Source organism: Trachemys scripta, chromosome 21 (genome assembly GCF_013100865.1).
Source record: "Trachemys scripta elegans isolate TJP31775 chromosome 21, CAS_Tse_1.0, whole genome shotgun sequence".
NCBI lineage: Eukaryota > Metazoa > Chordata > Testudines > Emydidae > Trachemys > Trachemys scripta.
The window spans coordinates 17,898,331-17,919,661 of record NC_048318.1 but is presented as its reverse complement, the minus strand read 5'-3'; the positions used below and the strand labels follow the sequence as shown (position 1 = coordinate 17,919,661).

General features: G+C 51.8%; 2 protein-coding genes across 2 annotated transcripts in view; one reads left to right on the top strand and one right to left on the bottom strand.

Annotated features, from left to right (window-relative positions):
- Positions 1-818: 818 nt before the first annotated feature.
- TMPRSS4 (transmembrane serine protease 4) lies at positions 819-20,259 on the bottom strand. The gene is made up of 8 exons (XM_034754687.1): positions 20,063-20,259; positions 11,534-11,567; positions 11,321-11,434; positions 9,950-10,102; positions 9,385-9,514; positions 3,859-3,960; positions 2,366-2,406; positions 819-982 (listed from the first exon to the last, which is right to left on the bottom strand). The coding sequence occupies exons 1-8, from the start codon at positions 20,063-20,065 to the stop codon at positions 819-821; spliced, it is 741 nt and encodes a 246-aa protein (XP_034610578.1). The 5' UTR covers positions 20,066-20,259.
- SMIM35 (small integral membrane protein 35) overlaps positions 14,777-21,331 on the top strand; it is a 28,440-nt gene continuing 21,885 nt past the window's right edge. Inside the window, exon 1 of the mRNA XM_034754686.1 lies at positions 14,777-14,953. Coding sequence (XP_034610577.1) covers positions 14,947-14,953 — 7 coding nt within the window. The 5' untranslated portion in view covers positions 14,777-14,946. The remainder of the gene's footprint in view (positions 14,954-21,331) is intronic.

Below are 21,331 nucleotides of genomic sequence, written 5' to 3'. Positions count from 1 at the left end.
AGATACAGACTAACACGGCTGCTACTCTGAAACCTGTCATTATACAGACTAGGTCCACTAAGATTAGAGGAACTATAAGGAATTTTATGTGTTTTCTTTCTAAACTATTGTTGCATTACAGACAGGACATGACTTGTAAGGCACAAGAAGCAAAGAGAACCCTGAAAGATATAAGCACCTAACCAGAGTTTAATTTTGAAAAATTAAAAGAAATTGCATAAAGATGGGGGAACTCCAGTTACTGGCAGGAGTTAAAGGTTGGCTGCATTTCACACGTACTTTGCACATGCTCTGCACTGGTATAAATGACAGCACAGCGGGCGGGGAACTCAGCCCATAGTGTGCACACAGCCAGGCTGGCTGCGCTGCAGAGCTGCCGAGCACCTCCCACTCCCCCGGACTGCAGCTGGAGTTACGGGCACTCAGCACAGCTTGTTGACGTGGAATGACTTTTTGACTAACTGGAAGGTTTTGTGAGAAAATGTCTCGATTGTGGAAATTTTGGGGCTTTCACAAACAAATCCCAAACTGATTTTTTTTTTTTGACAACTGAAAACCAAAAAACATTTGGTTTATTCAATTTTTCAATAATTACCCCCCCCCTCCCCAAATTCACAATTTTTAAAAATGAATATGATTTTTTTTCATTTTCATCAAATCATTTCCTGGAATGAAAAATGCCCTTTCCAAGCAGCTCTAGCCCTCAACTCCAGCTCCCCCAGTATTTACACACAATGTACAGTTTGTAGTCTCGGCTTGTGTCCGCAGTTCATGTGAGTCCCCCACCCACAATTCCCAGTGGGGTCGCACTGGGTGACTCACCTGAAGCAATGTGCTGCTGTGAGAATCCACCTCGGGTCAATGATGCTGCCCCCACAGAGGTGCTGGGTTTTGTGCTGTAAACTGACCTGCCATGGCCAAGCGTGGATCCTGGCCTGGCCCCCACCAACCACACGTGGAGACTTCACGCTTTCTCCGCAGGCTGCGTCCAAGGATAAGAGATAAATCAACATCTTAGCTCAGCACATGGGAGAGTGACTCCCCCCCTCCCCCCGCCACTGCCCGAGAACGTGCCTTTTGGGGGGGAAATACATGTTCCAGACCTGTCTGTGCAGACTGTACTCCTATGAGCCAAAGAGCTGGTAAAGAACATATATGTATATGTGTGTTTGTGTGTATTGCCTTCCATTGACACTGCAGGGCTCACACATATAGCACAGACTCTGTAGCTTTCTTTAGAATTTTGCCACACTTGCTTAAATCAATTTATTTATTCCCTTCCCTTTCATACTAAACCTTAATTGGCTTAGCATAATTAATTAGATAATTCACCTGCACTAGCTAACCCAGGGTAAGTAGGGGTTACGCCATAAGTGCGTCTACATTAGTTTTTGCACTGCTTTAGCTGGATAGATTTTAAATCGTTGGTGTTAAGCCAACTTTTCTAGTACAGACAAGGACTGGAATGATGACAGCGCTGTCACTACTGCCCTGGGCTGGACTTGAACCAGTGCCCAGTGTCACACCTCGTGACATACGAATGGCACAGACCAGCTGCACATCCTTCCACTGCTCGATAACTGCCAGCTCTGGCGGCTCCGTGCTTGTGCTGGACCCAGACCTCGTACCACATCTGTCCACATGAAACTCCGCAAGCCAAATCCTGCACTCCTGAGTATGAGTCCAGGTTGGAGTTGGCCTGAGTAAAGACTAGGTAAGAATGGTGCCAGGATTTGTCGAACCTGTTGCTGCTCTCTGCATTAGTAGGGGCATGGCCAGCAGATGGAGGGAAGTGATCATTCCTCTCTATTCGGCACTGGTGCATCCACACCTGGAGTATTGTGTCCAGTTTTGGTCCCCCCACTACAGAAGGGATGAGGACAAATTGGAGAGAGTCCAGCAGAGGGCAATGAAAATGATCAGGGTGCTGGGGCACATGACTTATGAGGAGAGGCCGAGGGAACTGGGGTTATTTAGTCTGCAGAAGAGTGAGGGGGAATTTGACAGCAGCCTTCAACTACCTGAAGGAGGGTTCCAAAGAGGATGGAGCTCGGCTGTTCTCAGTGGTGGCAGATGACAGAACAAGGAGCAATGGTCTCAAGTTGCAGTGGGGGAGGTCCAGGTTGGATATTAGGAAACACTATTTCACTAGGAGGGTGGTGAAGTACTGGAATGGGTTCCCTAGGGAGGTGGTGGAATCTCCTTCCTTGGAGGTTTTTAAGGTCAGGCTTGACAAAGCCCTGGCTGGGATGATTTAGCTGGGGATTGGTCCTGCTTTGAGCGGGGGGTTGGATTAGATGACCTCCTGAGGTCCCTTCTAACTCTGATATTCTATGGTTAGTGTTAATAATAGAATCACACTTACTGCCACATGCGAGTGAAACGATGGATCCAGAGAGGCACTGCCTGGAACAGGAAAATGGCATGTTAACTGCTACGTTTCTCACAGCACGTCTCTGCCCGTGGGCTATAGGGTTTGCACATGGCATCGGTTAGTACGCGGTTACCTTGAAATCAGCCCTTCAGCCTGTGGACTGAACCCCCCTCCCCAACGTGTGAATCCTGCTCATCTTACGGCTGTGAGGAGCCTCCTCACACCCAGGGGGTTTGCTCAGAGGAGCGAAGGGCACCGCTGACGGTTCTGGGTTCCGGATTGGCCGTGTTCCTGAGCTGTGCCACGTTTATAAAGTCCGTGTGGACGGAAGCAGCAGCGCTTGAAGCTGCACCTTGCGATGAACTCTGCAGTGACCACCACAGAGACGACAAACTCTGCAGGGGCTGGGCTGACAGTTGGTGGGTCAGCAGCTGGCTCGGGCCCGGGCCCTGGGGAGTTCACCGTGCAGAGTGAGGGGCTGCAGAGCTGAGCAGTCTCCTCTTGTGCACTAACCCTGCCTGGCCCTGCTCTGGGGAGGGGAGGAGAGGCTGGGGTCAGAGGCTTTCCCACTAGGCCGCCCCCAGCAAGTGGCTCCTACGTTCCCCTGGTTTGGCAAGGTGTGGCTGTGCTCCTAACGAGGCCCCGGCCGGGGTGTGTCAATGGGCAGCCAGGGCCAGAAGCACCTCACAGGCCATTGCCTGGCAGAAAGGTCCCGCTCAGGGCACAGAAATCCTGTCCCATCGGCATGGCGTGTGGGGCTGTGTGGCTCTGAGCCCGCCCAGGTTCAGCAGCTCCCCAGCGTAGTGGTGTCCACACACCGCGGTGAGGCCCTCAGTTACTGACCCATCGCTGACGGGTCAGCGTGAACCAGGGCAGACTGTGGGAGCTGGTCACGATTAAACCTTGTTCCCAGCAAGGGAACATCTCTGTCCCTGGCTCCAAGGGATTTCAGTAGCACTCTGGGACCTGCTTATAGGGCAGCATCACTAACAGAGCACAGGCCTGTGGCTACTGGGGAGCTGGTCAGTCAAGACATTTGGGGGCTGTCATGGGAACCGTCAGCAATGTGTGTGCCAGCCAGCTGTGTTGAATCACGGGCACCGGCTGACAAACCTCTATAAACCTCATGGAGAAAGGGGTGGTCTGAGCACAGGGCTGGGTGCCAGGAACACATCCTGGGCTTCATTTCTGACGCTGATCCCCTCTGTGGCCTTAGACAAGCATGTGCTTCAGTTTCTCAACTGTAGCATGGGGAGAGTGGCACAGAGCTGCCTCCCGCGCTGAGGAGCAGAGCAGGAATATTGCCTATAAAGTGCGACGAGCAAGGAAACGCTGTCTAAGCGCTAAGGCTAAGAACTGTTGCTGCTCTGCTGTCAGCCCAGGAGCGAGCCCTGCTGATCTCAGCAGCCCTCCTCCGCGAGATGCACTGAAACAGCCAAGTTAATCCATTCTGAAGATCATCTACTGGTTGCTCTTCCACTCACCTGCCAGAGTCTTGCCCTCGGAGGACCCCATTGTTCACCGTGACCTCCCTGAGGGGCAGGCCCTGTGTGTCTGCAAGGTCCACAGCGCTGAACGTGGGGACGCTGGAAAATACAGACAGTGTTTGATCAAAGTGGCCCCGTACCAGCAGCACAGACAGTGGAGCCCATACCGGTGAGTGGCAGAGACGCTAGGACCTCCCTGCTGCCAGGCCAGTGAGGGAGCATTGTGTCGTGGGACATGACATTTCCCTGTTAAAGTTTGGGGTGGCCACAGCAACCTGCCTCCATTCATATGGCTTTGTGGCTCCTGGCAAAGTGCCAGTGCTCCCCTCAGTTGGGCAAAGCTGGGGATTCTGGCCCAGTGGGTTTGTGAGAAGACAGGAGCTCACAGACTGAGCCCACGAGGGGTCCCTGCAAGGAGAACGTGGCCCCTCACGGGCAGGGGGACTGCGTCTGGGCCAGCTGCCCAGGAAGGACAACACTCGGGGAGAAAGCTGCTGCCAGCCAGCATGCACCATACAATGGACAGGTGCTGCTCTGGCTGAACCCCTCTCAGCTCGGATCATCTTGGGGAAGGGGAAGGGCAGGTCTGTCTCTGTACCGCGCCAGAGCACGTCTGGCTTCGCTTCAGGGCACTCGCTCTGGATTTACAACATGCACCATAGGAGAAAGGACTAGTGAAAGGAGGGTGAAGGAGAGAAAGAAGCAAGAAGAAGGCAGAGGAAAAACAGGGAAAGAAGAAGGAAAGAAAAACAACCCAAATGGCCACAGCGAAGGGGAGACCCCAAACCCGCTGCTCGCCCCAAACAACCACAGAATCCTGGAGTGTCACTTGCAAAGTGCAAACTCAGCAGGCCCAGGGCAGCTCCGAGACCTGCCAGTGCCAACTCCCTCGCTGCCGGGCGGAGGCTGTTCCAGCTGGTGGAGCTGGTATGGCTGAGGAACAAAGGGCAGCCTTTCGTGTTAAAATAAGCATTGCAGATGGACGCCCTTCTTGCTGGTCCCTGCAGCAAACGCACCCCAGGAAGGAGCCCATGGGAGACTGGAGGTCAGGTGTGTGCTTTATCTTTTACTTTCATTTCCACTTGTGTCAGGAACTGAAAGCTTCTCAAGTTTCATGCCCAGTGGGGTTCCTGGAGAGTGTATTGATTTGCCAGGCTCCCTGCTGATGGCACTTTACATGCTCACCTGCTAGTAAAATGCATCAGCTGCTGCTTGAGTGGAAAGGACTCTGGGTCTGGGGAAGATGCAGTGTGAAAACAATCAGGCTGGGATTTTCAAAGGAGCCTAAGGGAGTTAGTTGCCCATAATCTTTTGCCGGTTCTCACCCTAGTTGGTATTTTGCTTAAGCCCCAGTTCCTTGAATCAGGAATTAGGTGAGAATCCTCGCTTTCATTTGTTAAAGAAGTAAGTTTTTAGCCCCCATGACCATGGAGAAACATTTGCAAACTTGAACCTTAAAGACTCCAACATCAGAAGGAGGAAAAAACAAACAAAAACCCAACCCCTCCAACACGCCCCAATGTATTATTTAAAAAAAAAAAACAACTCATGCTTTTTAGCCAATCTCATGATTTTTGGATGCTCAGGGTTGGCCAGGCTCCTTAGAAAATCCTGGCTTTAATTAGCCATGCAGTATTAGTTCAGCTCTGTTCACTGAAAAGAGCTGGTGCAGGTTAGAGAGGGGAGACAGAGCCTTTCACAGCTAGCTTGTTCTTTCCGATCTGGCTCTGGTTGGGGGTTAGCAACACCCAGAATCCCTGGATGGCAGCTTGGGGTCCTGCATGAAATGACTGTGGGGATATCAGAGTGCTTGTAATACAGGCCAGCCCAGCTGTTTGTGCCCTCAATCCTTTAAGGCTGGGAGTACTGGAGGCGGGAATAGCACTCTGAGATCACGTGACTGATCATGTGGGCAAGGCAGGCTATAAAAGGCAGAGTCTGGTACTCACTCAGAGAAAAGCAAAGTAGGAAGGTGCTGGGCTGGGTGGCTGGTTACAGAGCTGGGTAGAATGGCAATGGCTAAGAGGTCAGGGGGACTGGGGATCCTCCCTGTGCAGGGGGAGGACTAAGGAGCAAGACTAGTGGCAGAGCTGGCTAGGGAGATGCAGAGAAGCCCTGATCTGAGGGTGACTGCGTAACTGCGGGAAGGGCTGTGGGGAGACAGCTACAAGGACACAAGGCTAGGTGTGCTTCTGTGCTGTTTGAGATGATAAATGGAAGCCCAGCAGGGGAAACCTGAGGGATTGCACTGGGTGCGTGAGACTATATGAAGTCAGGTCCTGGAGAAGCAGGAAAACTGAGGCCCTGGGCCGGAGGCAGGGCTACTGGGAGTTTATCTAGGTGCCTGCATCCCCAAAGCCATGCACTTCCTCAGCAGAGAGGAAGGACTGAATGGGCCCCAGAGGCTGCGCTCCTGCTCATGCCTACCGGGGCAGTGAAGGGGACACCTGGGCTGTCCCTGCTCTGTGGAGAGCGGACACTGGGCCAGAGCTTTGCATGCTACTGAGCATTAATCATTATAGAATCATAGAATCATAGAATATCAGAGTTGGAAGGGACCTCAAGAGGTCATCTAGTCCAACCCCCTGCTCAAAGCAGGACCAATTCCCAGCTAAATCATCCCAGCCAGGGCTTTGTCAAGCCGGGCCTTAAAAACCTCCAAGGAAGGAGACTCCACCACCTCCCTAGGTAACGCATTCCAGTGTTTCACCACCCTCCTAGTGAAATAGTTTTTCCTGATATCCAACCTGGACCTCCCCCACTGCAACTTGAGACCATTGCTCCTTGTTCTGTCATCTGCCACCACTGAGAACAGCCGAGCTCCATCCTCTTTGGAACCCCCCTTCAGGTAGTTGAAGGCTGCTATCAAATCCCCCCTCATTCTTCTCTTCTGGAGACTAAACAATCCCAGTTCTCTCAGCCTCTCCTCATAAGTCATGTGCTCCAGACCCCTAATCATTTTTGTTGCCCTCCGCTGGACTCTTTCCAATTTTTCCACATCCTTCTTGTAGTGTGGGGCCCAAAACTGGACACAGTATTCCAGATGAGGCCTCACCAATGTCGAATAAAGGGGAACGATCACGTTCCTCGATCTGCTGGCAATGCCCCTACTTATACAGCCCAAAATGCCGTTAGCCTTCTTGGCAACAAGAGCACACTGTTGACTCATATCCAGCTTCTCGTCCACTGTGACCCCTAGGTCCTTTTCAGCAGAACTGCTACCTAGCCATTCGGTCCCTAGTCTGTAGCAGTGCATGGGATTCTTCCGTCCTAAGTGCAGGACTCTGCACTTGTCCTTGTTGAACCTCATCAGGTTTTTTTCTGCCCAATCCTCTAATTTGTCTAGGTCCCTCTGTATCCGATCCCTACCCTCTAGTGTATCTACCACGCCTCCTAGTTTAGTGTCATCTGCAAACTTGCTGAGAGTGCAGTCCACACCATCCTCCAGATCATTAATAAAGATATTAAACAAAACCGGCCCCAGGACCGACCCTTGGGGCACTCCACTTGAAACCGGCTGCCAACTAGACATGGAGCCATTGATCACTACCCGTTGAGCCCGACGATCTAGCCAGCTTTCTATCCACCTTACAGTCCATTCATCCAGCCCATACTTCTTTAACTTGGTGGCAAGAATACTGTGGGAGACCGTATCAAAAGCTTTGCTAAAGTCAAGAAATAACACATCCACTGCTTTCCCCTCATCCACAGAGCCAGTTATCTCATCATAGAAGGCAATTAGGTTAGTCAGGCACGACTTCCCCTTCGTGAATCCATGCTGACTGTTCCTGATCACTTTCCTCTCCTCTAAATGTTTCATAATTGATTCCTTGAGGACCTGCTCCATAATTTTTCCAGGGACTGAGGTGAGGCTGACTGGCCTGTAGTTCCCCGGATCCTCCTTCTTCCCTTTTTTAAAGATGGGCACTACATTAGCCTTTTTCCAGTCATCTGGGACCTCCCCCGATCGCCATGAGTTTTCAAAAATAATGGCTAATGGCTCTGCAATCTCACCCGCCAACTCCTTTAGCACCCTCGGATGCAGCGCATCCGGCCCCATGGACTTGTGCACGTCCAGTTTTTCTAAATAGTCCCGAACCACTTCTTTCTCCACAGAGGGCTGGTCACCTTCTCCCCATGCTGTACTGCCCAGTGCAGCAATCTGGGAGCTGACCTTGTGCGTGAAGACAGAGGCAAAAAAATCATTGAGTACATTAGCTTTTTCCACATCGTCGGTCACTAGGTTGCCTCCCTCATTCAGTAAGGGGCCCACACTTTCCTTGATTTTCTTCTTGTTGCTAACATACCTGAAGAAACCCTTCTTGTTACTCTTAACATCTCTTGCTAACTGCAACTCCAAGTGTGATTTGGCCTTCCTGATTTCACTCCTGCACGCCTGAGCAATATTTTTATACTCCTCCCTGGTCATTTGTCCAATCTTCCACTTCTTATAAGCCTCTTTTTTGCATTTAAGATCAGCAAGGATTTCACTGTTTAGCCAAGCTGGTCGCCTGCCATATTTACTATTCTTTCTACACATCGGGATGGTTTGTTCCTGCAACCTCAATAAGGATTCTTTAAAATACAGCCAGCTCTCCTGGACCCCTTTGCCCTTCATGTTATTCTCCCAGGGGATCCTGCCCATCTGTTCCCTGAGGGAGTCAAAGTTTGCTTTTCTGAAGTCCAGGGTCCATATTCTGCTGCTCTCCTTTCTTCCTTGTGTCAGGATCCTGAACTCGACCATCTCATGGTCACTGCCTCCCAGGTTCCCATCCACTTTTGCTTCCCCTACTAGTTCTTCCCTGTTTGTGAGCAGCAGGTCAAGAAAAGCTTTGCCCCTAGTTGGTTCCTCCAGCACTTGCACCAGGAAATTGTCCCCTACGCTTTCCAAAAATTTCCTGGATTGCCTGTGCACCGCTGTATTGCTCTCCCAGCAGATATCAGGGTGATTAAAGTCTCCCATGAGAACCAGGGCCTGTGATCTAGCAACTTCTGCTAGTTGCCAGAAGAAAGCCTCGTCCACCTCATCCCCCTGGTCTGGTGGTCTATAGCAGACTCCAACCACGACATCACCCTTGTTGCTCACACTTCTCAACTTTATCCAGAGACTCTCAGGTTTTTCTGCAGTATCATACCGGAGCTCTGAGCAGTCATACTCCTCTCTTACATACAACGCAACTCCCCCACCTTTTCTGCCCTGCCTGTCCTTCCTGAACAGTTTATATCCATCCATGACAGTACTCCAGTCATGTGAGTTATCCCACCAAGTTTCTGTTATTCCAATCACATCATAGTTCCCTGACTGTGCCAGGACTTCCAGTTCTCCCTGCTTGTTTCCCAGGCTTCTTGCATTTGTGTATAGGCACTTAAGATAATTCAATGATCGTCCCTCTTATTATCTCAAATATCCCCCCCAGGAAAGGTTTTTGTTAAAGGGGCAGTGAGCTCCATACCAATGAGAGAAGAAGGAAAGGGATGACCAGGAAGCCAGAGAGCAGGGGGGGTGAGATGGAAGGCAGGTACCTGCTGTAGCCCATTTGCTTGCAAGCTGCTTTTGCCAGGGCCATATGAAAGTTATCGTGACATGCCCAGAACCAGGCTCCAGTCTCTTTGTTTAGCACCTGCAAGGTGGATCTGTCTTTGGCAATGCGAACTAGGGAGAAAAACAGAGTCAGCTGCATTCCAGGCTCCCTGCCAGGTGGCTGCAGTTTGGCACATTTGCAGTATCTAGTTTCAGAGTAGCAGCCGTGTTACTCCTGTTCTTTTTGGGGATACAGACTAGCTGTGGCACCTAACAAATTTATTTGAGCATAAGCTTTCGTGGGCTACAGCCCACTTCTTCGGCTGCATAGAATGGAACACATGAGGATTTTCTTTCTCTCTCTCTTTCTCTCTCTCTGGGAGTTGTCCTACCAACTCTAAGAGGTTAATTAAGTAAGAGAGCGGGAGGAGAAAAAACTTTTGTCCCTGGTACAGCCATTGGCCCCTGGTTACCGTGATTTCTAAATGCAGCAAAGGGCTCTGAATGGTGCTTTGTGCTCCCTGCCGTGCCGTACCTGGCTTTGCTGGCATAACATCCCCAACTCACCTCCCACGGGTGGGCCTTCTGGGACCTGCTGCACACACTTCTCCTCGTCCTCTCCCCAGGAGCAATCTTCCTGCCCATTACACTGCTGCTGCAGGGGGATGAACTTGATTGTCTTGCTGCAGAGGAAGTAGTAGTGTTCCAGAGTTGCCTTGACTAGAGGGGAAAGGGACAGAGTCCAACTTGGTCTGTGACATTTGGCTCATGTTTGCCAGGGAACGTTGGGGGGTGGGTTTAAATCTTTGTTGCAAATGGCTTCTCCTGAGAGCAAGGGGTTTGGCAGCACCCGTTCTGCAGGCCTGTGGGTGGGTGGGTGGGGGGAAGTTTTCCATCCATGCTCTCCCAGTGCAGCTTCAGGTCTGGCTTAAGCCATGTGCTGAGCTTTTCAAGCTACGTAGGGATGCTGGACACACACCCAAGAGCTCTAGGGGCCAGGTGGATACCAGGAGGGGGTGTGTGTTTTAGATGCACAGTGCCTCCGTGACACAGGGAGGGAGCATGTCTCTGCACCAGCCCATAGCGGTGCCCCCTACCCATTCAGCTAACTCAGCTGGCCAGTGCAGTGGGGGTAAGCATAGCCCTGCAGCATTCCCATTGCCCTGGGGGCAGTAGCAGGGAGTGAGCTGTGCACTTGGGCCCAGTTGTGCCTGGCTTCTGCACAGAGTTATGTTCATGGCATACGCACACAGAGATGAGATCTCTCGCTGGAAGCTTGTGATGTAACACAATTTTATTTCTTAGCATTGAGAACAAGAACTCAAAAACAGAGAAGGAGAAAACAGGCTGCTCCCTAGGGCGATGAGATACCCCACTGTGCTTTAAGTTGTCTGTTTCCAGCCTGGCAGACTTGACTCCACTTGCAGGCATTACTACAGAGCCCCAGAGCCTGCACGCAGGACCAGGGAACCCCTCCACACTTAAAGCAACAGCTTGCAAAATTCCAACAGTCCTCAATACCCCCCCATAGGAGGGCAAAGGTTCCTTGCAGTTTGTCCCCCAACTTCTGCATAAGCACTGGAGTCAGACACAACCTGGCCCAAAGGCGGCATTAGGATGAGATCCCTGAGGATAGAGTCGTCCCTCCCCCCCAAACCCTGGATCCCAACAGCCCCAGGCTTTGGGAGGGGGCTGGGATCTGGATCTGAAGTTTGCATCTCACCCTGTTTCTCCCCAAATTATACTGGCCTCTGCAGGCGTGAGGTCCTGTTTCTGCAGGGGAAAGGCTGTCGCCTCAGGCGCTATCACTACAGTGTCTTGTCAGGCCTGCTCTGGCCAAGATTGCTCGGGCACCTGGTGGAGTGTAGAGCAAGAGGGAAGTGGGGCTGCTGTGCAAACCCCCAGCATGCAAGTGGGACAGGAGAGAAGGGACCTTACTTAGGAAGGCAATTGCAATGATGGTGGCCATGCTCAGGATGGTGGCAATGAGTGGGATGCCAAATCGCTTGAAGTTTTGTGTCACGGTTGGGGGTTTGCGTGCTGGAGGAGGACCTGCAACACAGAGAGCAGCTCATGAGCACGTGGTCTTGGAGCACAGCCCAGCACAGTTAGCAACACTTACAACCCCGCCTGAGACCGTAAGGCCATTACCTCTCCTGTTCAGGGGCCACTCAGAATCTGTGTCCTGCAAATGGAAGGGAACAGCAGTCAGTGAACTGAATACATGCATTAAAAGGAGGGTTCCTGGGATGGGAGTCTGTGTGCATGGTGCAGGGCTGCTTGCTTGGCTACCAAAGACCTTGATCCTAACTGATCTAAAGCCCCTTGAAGTCAGGGGAGTCTTTCCACTGGATCTGGCCATGGTCTTCCCATGGAATGACCCTGGTGATTTCTGTTAAAGGCTAAGGCCCCAATTCTGCTTTTGCTCATGTAACCGAATATCCCCGAGAAGTCTGTGTTGTCACCACATGCTTGTCTCCTCAAAGCCTATACGGCTCGGCTGTCCCAGGTGCTGTGCTCCTGCAGCTCCCAGGCACCGCAAGGAGAGACTCCTGGCCATTGTGTTCTGGACCTTGATATTATTCCACCATATTTGGGCCTTAGATACTGAGGGGACAGGCACCTGAGAAATACCCTGGAGATGAGATGAACTAGGATATGCCAAATGGGGGGAAGTGCCTGCATGTTCCCATTTCACCGACAAGGTGACAGCGCAGCAATCGTTTGGCTGCAGTGACCTGGCTGTGTTGCATTGTTCTGTGCGTCCCACAAGACCTCCCAGGTCGCTAAGGGCATACGCAGGGGAATAGTCCCGCTGATTAGGCTACTCACGTGCTTAAAGCAAGGCATGTGATCGTTTCCCCTTGACTTTAGTGAGGCTTTAGACAGTCCCACATGACAGCCTCATAAGCAAACTAGGGAAATGTGGCCTCGGTGCAATTAGTGTAAGGTGGGTGCACAACTGGTTGAAGAACCGTATTCAAAGAGTCGTTCTCATTGGTTCGCTGTCAAACTGGGAGACTGTATGTAGTGGGGTCCCCCATGGACCAGTCGTGGGGCTGGTGCTAGTCAGCGTTTTCATTAGTGACTTGGACAATGGAGTAGAGTGTGCGCTTATAAAACGTGTGGATGACACCCAGCTGGAGGGGTTGCAAGCACGTTGGAGGACAGGATTAGAACTGAAAATGGCCTTGACAAATGGGAGAATCAGTCTGACATCAACAAGTTGAAATTTGATAAAGATAAGTGCAAAACGGGGAAAAACTGGCTAGGTCAGGGGTTCTCAAACAGGGGGTTGCGAGGTTATTACATGGGAGGGTCGCAAGCTGTCAACCTCCACCCCAAATCCCGCTTTGCCTCCAGCATTTATAATGGTGTTAAATATATAAAAAAGTGTTTTGAATGTATAAGGAGGGTCACACGCAGAGGGTTCCTATGTGAAAGGGGTCACCAGTAAAAAAGTTTGAGAGCCACTGAACTAAGTGGTTGTACTGCTGAAAAGGAACTGGGGGTTCTAGCGGTTGACAAACTGAATAAATCAACAACATGATGCAGTTGTGAAAAAGGCTAATATCATTCTGGGGTGTATTAACAGGAGTGTTGTATGTAAGACACGGGAGGTAATTGTCTCACTCTACTTGGCAGTGGTGAGGCCTCAGCTAGGCACTGCACTTTAGGAAAGATGTGGACAAATGGGAGAGAGTCCAGAGGAGAACAACAAAAACGATAAAGGGTTTAGAAAATCTCACCTATGAGAAAAAGTTGAAAAAACTGGATCTGTTTAGTCATACGAAAAGAAGACTGAGGGGGGGACCTGAGAAGAGTCTTGAACTATGTTAAGGGCTGTTATAAAGAGGACGGTGATCAATTGTTCTCCATGTCCACTGAAGGCAGGACAAGAAGTAATGGGATTAATCTGCAGTACGGTTAGATATTAGGAAAACCTTTTTAATTCTCCGGGTAGTTAAACTCTGGAACAGGCTCCAAGGCAGGTTGTCCAATCCCTGTCACCAAAGGTTTTTCAGAACAGAGGACAAACACCTGTCAGGGAGGGCCTGGGTTTATTTGGTCCTGTCTCAGTGCAGGGCTGGACTCGATGACCTGTTGAGGCCCCTTCCAGCCCCACATTTCTGTGGCTCTATGTGTGAGGGTGCTTTGTAGGATCAGGGCCTGACGCCTCAGCCTGTGCAATTTTTTCCACAGTTAATTGAAAACAGACTAACAACAAAGAAAAAAATAACCCCATGGAAACCCAGCATGTCATTTTCCAACAGAACAAAGGCTACAATTGTCTGGGGAACTTGTTACAAAGTCCAGGTAGAGTCTCTGAGTTGGCAGTGCCAAGGAACAGCTTGCATCATCTCAGCATCACTGAACTGTATTGAGAAGCTGTGCAGAATTAAAAGTCTGGGCACAGACAGAGCAGAGGGGCTGCCCGAGGTCTGATTCAAGGGGATGTGAAGATCTAGGCTAGGGATTAACTACAGCTAGGCCTCAGCCATCTGACTGAGAACCAGATTTCAAACACCGCAGGAGCAAAGGTTTTGAATTCAACCCATGTTAAAAATAGGGATGAAAAATTCAGAACTAGATCGAGGTGCAGATTTGACAGCACTCCTAGTGCCTGGGTGATGGAGTCAAGGTTTGTTCTGGGGCTCTCTTGGTTGGCCGGAAGTGGCCTCTCTTGCCTGCCTGAGAGTTTCCTGAGCCCCCCTAACTGCAATTCCAGGGGCAACTTCGATCGTGTCCAAGGGCGTGCAGGAAGCACTGGTTGGTAGCAGAGGGAGACGAGGGCATTGGTGTGTGGGCGATTCTGGCCCTGGAAAGAACTTTGCTGACCCTGCCATTCTGTGCAGGCTGGTGCACTGTGCGACTAGCCTAACGAGTACCCAGGCAGGGGACGAACTTCGGAGAAAGGCAAATCCCCCATCCCCCAGCTCCGGAATAAAGCAGGCTGCACAGCAGCAAGGGGCAGGTGGCTTTTCCAGTGTACCTGTCTTGCATTGCCGCCCAGGTCCAATTTGATGGCTTGGGCTGCCCCATGCCCCAAGGCTGTTCCCGTGTCTTTTGCCTTTCTTCATCATGCTGTGCATGTCTGTGTCGTCCCTGCAGAGCGGGGCCGGGAATCCACCCCCAGCCTCTTGGGACAAACAGTAGAAAGACGAGCGGGGACAGCTATTGCAGCTGCTAGGAGACGTGTCAACAAACCCCTTTGCAGCAGCCAGTCTCAGGAGAAAGTAACAAGACACTAAGTCCCCTCCATCTCTCCACACCTGATTACAGAAGGAGAAGCTTTGCCTTGGGAGCAGCCGAGCTTTTCTCTGGTTGATGTATTGATGCTAACCAGAGAGAGTCAGGGCAGCGTGGCTGGACTTTCATGTGGACGCCGTACATGTGCATGGATGCCTTCGCTGTGCTGCCGAGAGCTGCCCTCTGACCCTGGCTGCTTTCACTTTCAAAGCAAGCTCCTGGCCTATGGAAATCGGCCCGTTTCCATGTCACTTTAATGTCCCTTCCTGCCCTACGCGAGACCATTCCCTCCAGTGTCCCTGCTGGACACTGCAATGGCAGGTAAGCGTCAGGGCTCTGTGCTGGGGCTGTGTCCAGGAGGAGCAGGGAGAAGGGGTCAAATTCTAAGACAAAATGGCCCACAAAGGAGACAGATTCAACATGGACTGAGATTCAGGAGCCTGGGAGCAGGGATGGGAGCTGCTTGTCAAGTGGGGGAGGGGGTTGTGTGATGTTGTCGAGTGGAGGAGGGGGCTGTTCGCTGGTGTTAATCATTTGCAGGGTTGCCCACCCTGAGCATTTAAAAATCAAAGTGAGGCCCCCACAATCCTGGGCTCCAAAACATAGTAAATGGTGGTTGTATTTTCTCTTTGCCTCCTGCTTTCTGAGCCGCTGGGATGCATTCAGCTTGTCAGAATTTTCTCCACAGCCACCAGGGCTTAGAGGCTGACTTTTTGCTTTAAATGAAAGCTGCGATTCTCGTGTAGTCGTGGAGCGGGGCGTTAAGAAAAGCAGCAGATATTGTGGGGCCTGGGATAAAGCCACGCGGGGCAGCGCAGAGAGCGGGCGATCGGCAGTGCCAGGGGGGCAGTGCTGCTCCGTGTGTTCTAGCAGGGTGCAGACTTGCCCACTGGCCTGGGCACTCAGTCACGCCTTACACTGACGGGGAACATCTCCACCAAGGGAGGGGCTGGGACTCATCAGCTCCGAGAACTGACAGGTCAATGCTCACTGTGCAGGGACTGGCTTATGACCGTCCCCACCCGCCCTGCACCCGTGATGCTATTTACATCCATGCAAATGAAGAGCAAAATGGGCATGAAATGCCAGCTCAGATTCTCCCACCCCACACTTACGCCAGAGGGAGCATTTTCACACCCACCCTGCTCTGCGTTGCCCAGGTGCAAACGACTGCACAAGCTGCGGGGCTGAAGGAATCCGGCTGCATTGCCTTTATGAATGGTGCAGGGCCCGATTCTGCAGTGCCTGGGCCCCTCTCACTTCCTCATGAGCAAAGTGGGTTCAAGATGCTTCTGCTTTGACCCTGTCGCCTTCTCCACCCAGGTTGCCTTGACATAGAGGCAGGGCCGCCCGGGGGGGGGGGGGGGCTATAGTGGCAATTTGGAGGCGGGGGCCCCCTGCTGCCGAAGACCCCAGGCCCCCTGAATCCTCTGGGTGGCCCTGCATAGAGGGCAGGGTGAGGGTGAGTCAGGCCCCCAGAATGCTATGTCAGGGGTTTTCCCTATGTTCCCCAATATTCATGTACCGTGACCTGTTTTCCTCTTCACAACAAAACCTGCTCAGCAGCTGAGGTGTCTCTGTCAGCCAGTGGCTGTTCTAACTTCGCCTAATCCCTGTTTTCTTTAGTTACTAACTGATTCTGCTCCTCACCCCTGGCTTTCAAGGCGCTGTCTGTGGGCAAGGCCAACACTCCCAGCTAGGGTGACCAGATAGAAAGTGTGAAAAATCAGAACAGGGGGTTGGGGTAATAGGAGCCTTATAAGAAAAAGCCCCAAATATCGGGACTGTCCCTATAAAATCGGGACATCTGGTCACCCTACTCCCAGCTGTCAGTGCCATGGTGCAGAGCAGGCAGGACACCAGCAGCTCCTGTCTGCCCGTCACTCCCTGGCACAGGGCTGAGTCCTTTGGGGAACTGAACACTGCGGTGCACAGTACCTGGGTGCCCCGGCCCTGCCCCCATTCTTCTCTGTGGCAAGGGCGTTTGGATCAGTGTCTCTCGTCCTTCTCTTTCCCTGTGCTGTCTGCCTGGAGCTCAGGGCTGCCGTCCTAGTGCTGCTCCGGGCTGGCTCTTGGTTTGGGGGGCCACTGTACAGGGTAGGGAGTGAAACCTGAGACAGGCCTTCCCTCACCTGCATTGCAACCTGAAGTCAGGGCCAGGGTCAGGATTCGAATCCAGGATCTGCAGATCCCCTGCCCGCTGCTCAACCCTCCAGGCTACTGTGGAAATGCAAGCTTTTATTCTCATTATTGTAAACCCTTTGGAAACCCGTGAGCATGGTGTCCATATCTCCCGGTAGTGCGGAGTTAGAATGGGGGTTTCACAGCGATGTACTGAGCTGTCTGGGCCATGCTTCGTAATACCTCCCTGTCCCTTCCACCTCTCTATCATAGCCTGTGCAATGGGCTAAATCCTAACAAACTTGTCTCTGGAGTTCTGTGGTGCAGGGAGAGATGTTCACGGTCTGGGTTATTCCTCCCTGGGGCAGATGAGTCAGGATCTCTGTCCTTGAAGCCAATGTTCAGCAGTGAGTCATGGCAGGGCTGCAGGTGGTGGGTTAATGCACAACATGCCAGCTGCTTGCCAGGAAGGAAATCCAGGAGTCTGGTGTGAAAAAGAAAATCTGTCTGGGGAGTGGGTGTGTGGGGCAGTGAGAGTGTAGGGGGGAGGAAGAGGGGTGTATCTTTGGGGCTGGGGGGTCAGTTTAGCTTTCTGCCTTTTCCTCTGCCCATCCCTGACTTGATTTCCTCCAGGAAGCTGCTATCTTCTGTGTGTGGTGTCTGTATAAATGCCACATTGTCTTGCAACAGCCCAGCCTGTTCACCCATAAAATACCACCTGCGGCCTCCAGGTGATCATGCAGGGCTTTGAACAAACACATGACCTCTTGTGTCAGCGCCCCTCCAGTGGCCTCTGAATTCCAGCCCCACCTCACAGATGGGGCCTCTTTTATAACCAAGAGGGCGGGTGCCACCATGCCAAGGGTGGGGAAGTGATAGGCTAGGCTTAGCCTAGGTTGCTGAGGAGATTTCCACTCTGCAATAATCACTGGCAGCTGCCCACTCTACATAAATGCTTAGGGCCAAATTCCCACACTGGCCCCCAGGTGCTGGCAGGGACCCTGCTGAGCTCCTGTCCTTCTTCTCCTTCTCCTTCTCCCATGGAGCATCCCGCGTGTTGGAGCCCAGCTCAGGGTTCTGTTTGGACTTTCAAAGGCCTTTTCGACCAGCTGAACTCTCTATGCCTATGTGGCTGCCTCGGGTCGGTCTTTGTTGCAGTTTCATTGCAGACAATTCAACCCTGGTGAAATTTACAGGCGATGCTGGAATGAAAACTTGCCTAGAGACTAGACTAGTGTCTAGAGACAGAAGTGGCCAGTTGAAGGACATCCTGTGCACATCAAATCCTTCTTGAGCAGAGTGGATAAGGTCTGAGCTATAGTTGGTCTTAGCCTTTTCTTGGGTCTATGCAATCTCCTCATATCAAAAGAAATTCTCTGCTTTCAGTCTGGTCTCTGGAGGCAGCCAGTCAGTGTGTGCGCGGTATCTCTCTGGCTGACTTCAGACAGAGCCCATTGTAATTGTAGCTGCACTGGCTAAATTCAAAGCCGGGCAGGAACTGGGCCAGCTTGTTTATGTAAAGCAAACACTTTCCTTGGAAAGCTGGGCGCTGCTCTGACTAATTAAAATGACCTTTTCTGTCGTCTCCGACAGAACATTAATGCAGCTTCTGGTGCTGTGGTGCCCCAAACCGTGTTCTGCCAAACACAAACCAACGAACGTTTGACTCAGAGATGAGCATTGGAATCCAGGACATTTGGGGGGGTTCACCCAAGCCTAGGTTTGCTGCACCCGGCTTTTGTCAGGGATCAGCTACTGGCGTCATTCTGACTTTCCTAATTCCTCTGGCTGTGTGGCTCAGACCACACGGGGGTGATGGGGCAAAGCTGCGTGCTGAACGGTTACATTTACTGCTTTTTACTTTTAAGAAAGAGAGGAAGGAAATCTTCCCATGCAGCGTCGACCTGTAAGGGCTCATTAATTAGTGGGTAAATGGTATGTACTCTGCACTGGGAGTGAGGAACTCCTGGGTTGTACCAACTCACTGACCTTGGGCAAATCACGCCGCCTCTTTTTGTCTAGTTCTCCCATCTGTAAAATGAGGGATGGTATTCCTCACTGCGAGGTGGTTGGGCTGATTCGTCAGGGTCTACAGAGGGCTCGCTCTGTGATGGGCACTATTAAATGGGTAATTACACTACGGTGCACTGCGTCAAAACCTACATCATTGGCGTGAAAACGTTTCCCATTCCTTCTACCAAAGAAGCCTGCTAGCCAATGTGAGCTGTGCTCTGTGCAGACTTTGCAAAGGAAAGTTCCTAGAACCTTCTAAAAATGGCGGTCAGATCTCTGGGACATAGAAATGGGACATCCATAGGGATGCCTCCTACACGTCCATTGTAGTAGCCTGAGTTATGGTCACGTTCTGCCCCCTTTAAGCCTATTGACTTCAATAGGAACGTGTACTCCTCAGTGTGAGTAAGGGGTGCAGATTTGGGGCTTTGTTCCCATTGAAATCAATGTCATTCTCCTGTCCTGAGCCTTGTCTGCACTAGGCTCTTTTGGGGAAATATCCTGCTGCTCACGGTGCTAGTGTTTTCTCCACCTGCATTGGTGACACAGTGATGGAAACACCCATGTGCACTGCCCCTGCTCGCACTGCAGCTGCCACTGGGGGAGAGACAACAGGGCAGATTTTCTGAAAACCCTCGTGCACACAGCTGTAGTGTTAGTGCACATGATTGCACCCACATTCCACAGGCCGGCTCCAGGGGAGGCTGGCACAATTCTTGCCCATGCTTTGCCCAGCTGTCGCAGTGACTCTCTTAGGGGACGACCCCTCTAAGAACACATGTATTTTGACCTCAGGAAGAGCCCTGGACCCCAGCAAGCAAACTTTTGAGGGGCAGCTAATTCCAGTGATGTATTGGTGCAGTTCCTAGGGGGGAGAGGCAGGAGGGGAAGCCGGGCAGAAGTTGGGGAGCCATGGGCTCTGGGCAGTAGCGTCTCCTGATATATTTATATAAAGCAATAAAGCAAAGTCCAGAAGAAGAAAGGAGGCAGAGGATGGGTTACACTCCCAGGCTGAGAACTTTGGATATTCAGAGCCAAAGAAGAATAGGTCATTTGAAAGGGGGAACAGGAGTGCCCTGGTTTTCTCTTTCACACCCAGGGATAATAAATCTGCCTCGTTCAAACGTGGAGCTGCTCTCTATCTGACTGAGTCTGAAACTCTGGCAGGAGAGCAGTGAAATGGCAGTGAATAGGGAGGTGAGCTTCTCCCATCCCTGTGTGAAGGATGGTGGGATCTGCCAGGGGGCCCTGGGAGGTGAAAAAAAGCTGTTCTAGGCTACCATGCTGGTGACTCACCATGTTTGCCCAGCTGCGAGGTGTCCTTCAGCCTGTGGAGAGAGTCAGTTTCCCAGATCCAAGGGATGCCTGAAACGCAGCACGTGCCCTCCTATCGCTGGGTGCCTGAAAGGTGCCAGAACCCATGCGGTTTGTCCAGAGTCTCAGATGCTCTGCGGCTGTTCCCACTCTCCCTGAGCGGAGCAGCCCCTGCTCTTTGGTGCTCTGTCCCAGCACTGACCGCTGGACAGCGGGAGTGCTATTTAACACCCAGAACGGAAGTCGTCAAACAGGAATTATGATTTGGATTGTAATTTGACACCCATCTGTCAGCATCAACATCACCTGCATAATCTTCTCTGCAGCTACCCCTGGAGAGTGACTCACCTGCAGAGCTATTGCTAAGATTAGCCTATCAGGAGGGAACTGATGGAGCAAGGCTGTTCTCATTGTGATAACAGGCACCCGACCGGTGCTCTCCCACTGTCTGTCTGTCCTTCCGCATTGCTCAAAGTTGGTTTTGAGTCAGAAATGTTATAGGGTGGAGGGGGAAGGAAGAAAATGTGACACGGAAGGTTACCAGGCGGTTATGCCCTTACTTCTAAGGTCACCAGCTCGTCATATTTCTAGACGGGACACCCAGTTTCATTACAGTGAGTCAGTGAGCACAAGTTGCCCATCTCTTCACCCAGTTTCCTTTCTTCAGCTGCAGCTGGTCCAGGTTCTTTGTCCTTTCCTGACCTGAGCCGGTGTGTTGTGTTGCTGTTGACTCTTAGACAGCTGCCATGGTGCACCCCAGAAGAGGCTCCGTTTCAGTGGCGGGTGCCGTGCTCCATACATTTATCCCTTGCTTACCCTGTGTGTGCACGTGTAAAGCACGTTGAGCACCTCGGATTTTACGGGGCTAAGCACAGCTACTTTACGAAAACGCGTTTTGAAGATTGCCGTGGTATTGCTGTCTCACCGAAAGCTCTCACCGCTGAGCTGGGCTGCTTCGTCCAGGGGCTTTATGGCACAAGGTGCTCTGTTCTCCAAGGCTTTCACTGCTCAGCTGTAGGAGATGCCCTGCGTGGCTTCTGTTGCTAGTCAGCCTGTCACCTCCAGAAGAGTTACAGCCAACTTGTGGTGGCTCATGATGAGAATCCAGGGAGGAAACAGCACCGGTGACTGGCGCACGCAGGTTACAGCCAAGCACCGCGACACGTGTCGGGCTGGGACAGGGAGTGCCAGGCCCCATCAGTCCAAGTGCCACCTTTGGCGGCTGGGCCAGCTGGGTTCTTGGCCTGAGGC

Bases quoted from the DNA above. Each gene is read 5' to 3' on its own strand.
- TMPRSS4 (XM_034754687.1), bottom strand. The intron at 11,435-11,533 runs GTAATGGCCTTA...TCTGTGTTGCAG, and splicing joins GTGGCCCCTGAACAGGAGAG to GTCCTCCTCCAGCACGCAAA. The intron at 983-2,365 runs GTAAGTGTGATT...CCTTGGACGCAG, and splicing joins CGTTTCACTCGCATGTGGCA to CCTGCGGAGAAAGCGTGAAG.